A 6583-nucleotide genomic window follows, 5' to 3' on the forward strand; every position below is an offset into this window, starting at 1 on the left:
TGCTTTGCAGTCTGGAGCGCAGCTCTGCAAACACAAACACTGCTGCTTCGTTCTTTAAAACATATGAATCTATATTGGCGAGAAGCTTTTTTATTTTTGTCTCAAAACAAAGATGCTGTGTTCCATGCTAGTTTAAGCTAACGATGCTCAGTCTATCTGCAGCGTTGACATCAGTATCTGCTGATGATGTTCATCTAGATAACATCACTGCTGTCAGTTAAACTGGGAGCTTTTTCACAACCCGTCTCTATTTCTAGCTGCTGTTTTGTTTTAGGAGTCACGTGGTCATCATGAAGTTCTGGATTGTTGGTTTTTAACCAAAGAAGAGAAGCAATGTCAGCACTGTGGTTTTTCACAGGAAATTTATGACAGCAGTAAATATTAGTTATTGTCCCCGATTGCAATGATAATATCAGTATTAATAATAACTGGATGCAGGTGGTAGATATGGAAAGATGAAAGTGTGAGAGTTGATTGTAAATATTGGACGCTGTCCTTGAGATGATGACCTCAGTCCAGGTGTCTGCAGGCTAAGCTAAGCTAACCTGTTCATAGACTCATTTCTCTGCCTTCTGTCAGGTTTCCTAATTGCAGCCTATTTTCCACCTCGTCAGGCTCACAGCTGACAGCCGTGTCAAAACTCCTGAGCTTCAAACTGTCGGTGTCGCAGTTCCTCCAAGTGTGCCGTGTTTATACAGCCTATTAATTAACTCAGTCTGGTGGGACCCAGAGGTACTGGGATCAATCACTATACCAGTAAAACCTAAGGAAATACTCTGTTTTTCAGGAACGATTCTCTTTGTAAGAAACACATCAAAGCAGTGATACCAGTTCATTGATGCTTATGGAAACGTTTTTCAAGGCACAAGATTTCTTTTGTGTTAAAATAGTTTTATATTTGCATAATTCTTTGAAAATAGATTTATATCTGAACCATTGCCAGATGTCAAAGACATATGTGCACATCTGGAAATGAGATGGACGATTCATTTATCTCATTTTACAACAAACACGTACATGTTTGGTTAAAGGGTTTGGTCTTATCATGTATCCCACTTTTACGTCAACCTTTAAACAAAGTTAGAATGTTTAAAAAAAACGGTTCCTAGAAGTTGGATTTCCAGGTTCCAAAGTTGGTTTCTTCTTGCTATAAAGGTTTAGTGTTTCTAGTAGTTTCAGGTAATCAGTGGTTTTACAGGAAGAAGGCAGAGAGCTGACGCCTCCCAGGGTTTGGATCGAATCATGAGCTCTATCTCCTCCATCTATAGCCTCCATGCCCGTGGAGGCTACAGATGTAGCCTCCATAACTGAGCAGTCAGATTCCTGCCTAAAGGGCACATGCATAATAAATACTATTTATTAGCAGTTTTATTTCAAACACAAACTGTAAAACTACTCTAATACATTTTTTATCATTTTATGGGTTCAGATTCCAAACCATGAGTTCCTTAACGTGTCACAAGCCTGAGTTGATGATGTTTCTGTTGCCCTCTTCTCTCCTGCTGACTGTGGACCTGCTTCTGTGCATCATGTCCACTTTTGTCTCTTTGAAGGGGAACCAGCCTGAGAATGTAAACTGTCTGTGATTGGCTACAATTCAGGAAGTCCCGCCTCTTCAGACACTGTTTTTTTCCTAGTTGCTCCTAGTAATGTTAGCAAAGCATCTTCAGGCTAATAGCTTTTCTCTTAGAGTTAAAAATGGTTTAAAAGCTGTCATATCCTTTATTTTCATTATTAGAATTTTGAATTATCGTCTAAAAAATTAATTTAAATAAACAATGAAAAAAAAAGGAAAAAATTGTCACATTTTTTATTTTTATTTTACAGTTTTATTTTTTTTCTTTCAGTTTTCTCCTTTGGGTGATTGACAGATCGGATATATGAATGAGATATTTTTGATAAAATTATACTTATTTTGGTGTCTTTATTCTTGAAGAATCATTTGTGCAGTGGGGCTCTGATGGTTGTGGTTAGCAGTCTCAGAGCTAAATGACAATGACTGGGAAGAAGGTTTCTTTTTCTCGTCACTTTTATCATCAGAATAATATCACCCTCTATTGTGTTGAGATCTGATGTACATTTCTCCCAGCTCTAATGCTTTCTGATGTATTTTAAGGTGGTAATACTGTTACTGGTCACTATGGGAACCAAATATAGCTATTAGCTAATCTAGCAGACATACTAGCTTGGAAACTGAGCATTTTTAGGCATAGTTGGGTTATTTGTCAGCAGATCAAAGTTTCTAAATCAAAAGTTGGCTTCAATCAGCAGCTGTTTGTTTTTCATCCATCCACCACGTCCCTTATAATGATCCTGATTTACTTTGAAAGCAGTCAGTGATGAAGTTTCCTCAGAGTCCTGCTGAAGTCGGTCCCAGTTCCACGGTCTGGGAACCACAGCTGGGGGGTGTCGGGTGGAAGAACAGCTGTGCTTCCAGGCCTGTAAACGTGCAGGATGCCTTTCAGCCTCTGCTCGTGTTTCAGAGCAAAGTGCAGGATTCAGACATGGCTTCATTTACATTCTGGGTTTCTTTGCAAGCTAAATTTTTCCGACAGGAGTTAATCTGCAGGAACGCCGGACCTTTCCCAGCGTTTAGAATTTAACGTCCCTCTGCAAATGATTTTCTAAATGTACGTTAAGCTGTTTTCTGTCAACATTTCCAGGTCACACAGGCTACGAATCAGATTGTGATGAACTGCGCTGATATCGACATTATCACAGCTTCCTTTGCACCAGACGGAGGAGACGGTGAGGATCCAACTTTGTTGCTTTTCTTCCTGTCGTCATCTCATCGTTGGTATTAAGCTGATTCATTTCTCTCTGTTCGCCTTGATGTAGAAATCAATGCCACAGGCTTCAACTATCAAAACGAGGATGAGAAAGTCACCCTGTCGTTTCCCAGTGCCCTACAGAAAGGTAAGGATGGACTCTTCCTGTCCTGGTTTTGGGTTTTGATCGGCTGTAGAAGAATGGCTCCCTGAACAAACAGCGGTGCTCTCTCTGTTTTAACCTCCACAGGCTCCGGCACGCTGAAGATCGACTTTGTGGGGGAACTAAACGACAAAATGAAAGGCTTCTATAGGAGTAAATACACAACAGCTGCTGGAGAGACCCGCTATGCAGCTGTCACACAGTTTGAGGTGAGTGGATGTGGGAAAGACTTTAGCTCTTCTGCTGCATCAACCTGCTGAGGCTGATTGATTCACAGGAAAGGGAATTTAACTTCTGCAGATGAGCCAAAATTAATATGAAGGATGAGGAAATGTGTTTCTTTTGTTTGATCCGAGCTTCTTACCAATAAATTGTTATCTTTACCTTTAGGAAGGCTGTTTAATTTACGTTAAATGGTGCCACATCTGTCACAATGATTCCTTTCCTGGTTGAACAGTAGAGTTCCTTTCTGGGTGTCATAGCGACCCTGAGTGATGGAAGTGGCATTTAATTTTCCTTCAGCATTAGAAATATGTTTTAGTTGAATGAGGTTTGGTTGGTGTTTTATTCTGTTAAATAATTGGGGTTTGAGGAAACAATGTTCCAGTTTAATTCCCATTAACCAGTGGTAGTCGGTAGTGAAACCACAGCAGCGTGCCCCTCCCTGGTTGGGAGGATAAATCCTGCTCTGTATGTTGGAGGTTAAGAGTTCAGCCCCAGACTGGAGAAATGTCTGATTGTCTCCAGCGAGCTGCCGTCCATCAGCATCACATCATCTCCATCAGAAATCAGCCGAAAAGATAAATGTCCTGAATCCAAATCCGACTTGCTTACTCTGAAGATGCATTTTTCCTAACAGATTTAACCTAATTTAGTGTAAATCAACAGACTCTTCATCATTTATGACATTTATGGCTAATTAAGCATTTACAGCATAGAAAAAAAACAACAACAAAAAAAAAAAAATATATATATATATATATATCTCCCTATCCCCAGTGGAAATTTTTTACTTTTATCTGGTTCGGATTTGCGGAACCAGACGCAGCGTGAGTCTGGTTCTTGAAGTCTGGTTCAAGGAGACAGAAGCAGACATAGAAAAAGAAGCAGACACACAGAAGGCAACTCTCAACCAGCTCCACAGGCGGCCCCGTACCAAAAAACACACAGCCAGGGAGACAAGTTCCAAGCCAGCTCCCATGAAGAGAGCACATCCAGCCCGTCACAATCAGAGAAACTGGACTATACTGAAAAACACGGCGATCTACAACATCTATAAAAAATGGTGTTGATGGCAGCAGCACCATTTCTCTCCAGGATGGAGTCACAGCCAAACATGAAGCTACTTTGAGAAAAAGCAGAGAGAGCAGAATGTTAGAGACTGAACTAACAGTTTCTGCAGAGTGGAAGAATAGAGATAGAATGATGAAATAGGGGTCCCTATGTCCTCCAGCAGTCTAAGCCTATAGCAGCATAACTATAGAGATAGCTCAGGATAACCTGAGCCACTCTAACTAGAAGCTTTATCAAAAAGGAAAGTTTTGAGCCTAGCCTTAAAAGTAGATGTAAAGTGAACAGTAGCCTTTCTTTAACCGATGCAGTTTTCTTTCATTACTCATCCAGTGACGAAGCCTCATAAATAAATGAAAAAAACCTCCCTCCTAACTGCCTCTTTCTTTTTCTCCTTCAGGCCACAGACGCTCGCAGAGCTTTTCCCTGTTGGGATGAGCCCGCCATCAAAGCCACCTTTGACATCTCCCTGATAGTTCCCAAGGACAGAGTAGCCTTGTCCAATATGGTACGTCATCTGTTCACACCTCTCTGTGGCTGACTCCCTGCTGCCAGCTCCCTGACGTCTGTGTTTGTCCTCCTTCATAGTTTGCATAACACAGGGCAGACGGCCTACGTCCCCTCAGGCTAATGTTATATTTATGTGTACGGTGAGCTTAGTCATTGGGTGGCAGTCTCAACTGAAAGCATTCACAGCTGCATTTAATCAGCAGCCATTATCAGATGGTTATTTTCCACCCCGCCTGTCATGGCCTACGGCTTACCTGATGTTTGCTGTGGAGCCAAACCTGCTGAATCAAATCCCGAAAACTAAGAGTCTGTCAGAGCAGGAGCATCTGATGAAACAGGAATCTTTATAGCCAACATTTACACCTAGATATCCCTTCATGTCCGCCTGGTAAATTTCTTATCTACATGAAAGACAAATAGGAGTCTGCAGCTCCAAGCAGAGAAAGCTGCATGTTTCCTCTTTAATCATGGAAACATGAAGAGTTTGGAGAGTTTCATGGAGCCAGATCAAAGGTTTAATGTATGGCTCTACGGTGGGGATCCTTTTTTTCTTTCTAATAATATTAACAACAATAGTTAACATTCCAGCAGCAGTTATAGATTTACAGAGAAAATCAGAAGTTTACATTCGCTCACCAGCAGGGATGATTCATTCTGGGCTGTTAATGATTGATTTCCAAACATTGTTCTTTTATTCTGAAAACATTTAAAAGACCAAACTGGTATGAAATATGATTTGAGTTTCTGAGGAGAAAATATTTGGTATGTTTTAAAATCTACAATTAATACAGAAATAACACAACAAAACTAAAGAGGTCAACATTTTCACCAAAACAGTTAATTTTTCAGAAATGATCCATCTGCTGAACAGCTAGAGTGGTGCAGAATAAAAAATATTAATTTATCTGAAAAATTAATAGATGGTAATAATTAGTTAATGAATTTTAAAGGTTTCCTAAAAATAATTATTTTTGGTTAAGATGCCAGAATCAACCCAGAGGATTCTGCACTGATAGGAGGAGTATACGGTTAGACAGAGCTCGCTGTGGCTCCGTGTGAGAGATGAGAAATGGCTTCTTTGATTAAAGCCAAGGAACCAAAAAAAGCAAAAACTGAATGTTGATCATTGTTCTGAGCATCGTTGCTCCTTTTCTTTGGAACTGATGAGTCAAATTCTTGCTCATGCCAACTGAAGGCTGGCAGTGACAGACCTGGCTAAAAAACAGCAAAGAAGGCTGGAAGGTGTTTTCCATGTACGTAATCCAAACTGCAGGCATCAGGATAATAAAAGCGAACATGTTTTGCATGTTTAAACTCCCTAAAGAATGCTAATGCACATCGTTTAAAAATGTTTTATGACATTTGTGAGACAATTTTGATGCTTTTTACATTTTCTTCTTAAACTGCTTCTCTGACATCATCATGGGACATGCTCAGAGCAGTCCGGCAAAATCTGATTCAACCATGTTTATGTGCATTTTAGTTGTTTCTTTATTTAGATTACACACTACATACCATAATGTTAACACTAAAGGAAAACCTAAAACTCAAAAAGACTAAATTTGTTTAAATCCAAAGCCAAAAGAGTTAACTCTCCAAAGGAGAGTAGGATCCCATTTCTGTGCAGATTGGGCAGAGACGACTGATAAAACAGGATTTAAAGGCGTTATTTTCTCATGAAATACATTATTAACCTTTAACTTATTATATTTTAGTACGTTAAATATTTTCAGGGAGAGAAAAACGTCATTTAGCTCTTTTTACCAAAATAAAATTGAGGGCGTAAGATGACGGATCGTGCTTCCGGGATGGATCGGGTAATGACACGGACATTAGGACACAGCCCCTGTTT

General features: G+C 40.0%; 1 protein-coding gene across 1 annotated transcript in view; it reads left to right on the forward strand.

Annotated features, from left to right (window-relative positions):
• Window positions 1-6583, forward strand: part of LOC107098842 (puromycin-sensitive aminopeptidase) — a 29055-nt gene that overhangs the window by 4496 nt on the left and 17976 nt on the right. Inside the window, exons 2-5 of the mRNA XM_015396701.1 lie at window positions 2664-2748; window positions 2839-2916; window positions 3019-3140; window positions 4622-4729. Of these exons, the coding sequence (XP_015252187.1) occupies window positions 2664-2748; window positions 2839-2916; window positions 3019-3140; window positions 4622-4729 (393 nt within the window). The remainder of the gene's footprint in view (window positions 1-2663; window positions 2749-2838; window positions 2917-3018; window positions 3141-4621; window positions 4730-6583) is intronic.

This window comes from Cyprinodon variegatus, unplaced genomic scaffold, assembly GCF_000732505.1.
Source record: "Cyprinodon variegatus isolate N-32 unplaced genomic scaffold, C_variegatus-1.0 Scaffold815, whole genome shotgun sequence".
NCBI lineage: Eukaryota > Metazoa > Chordata > Actinopteri > Cyprinodontiformes > Cyprinodontidae > Cyprinodon > Cyprinodon variegatus.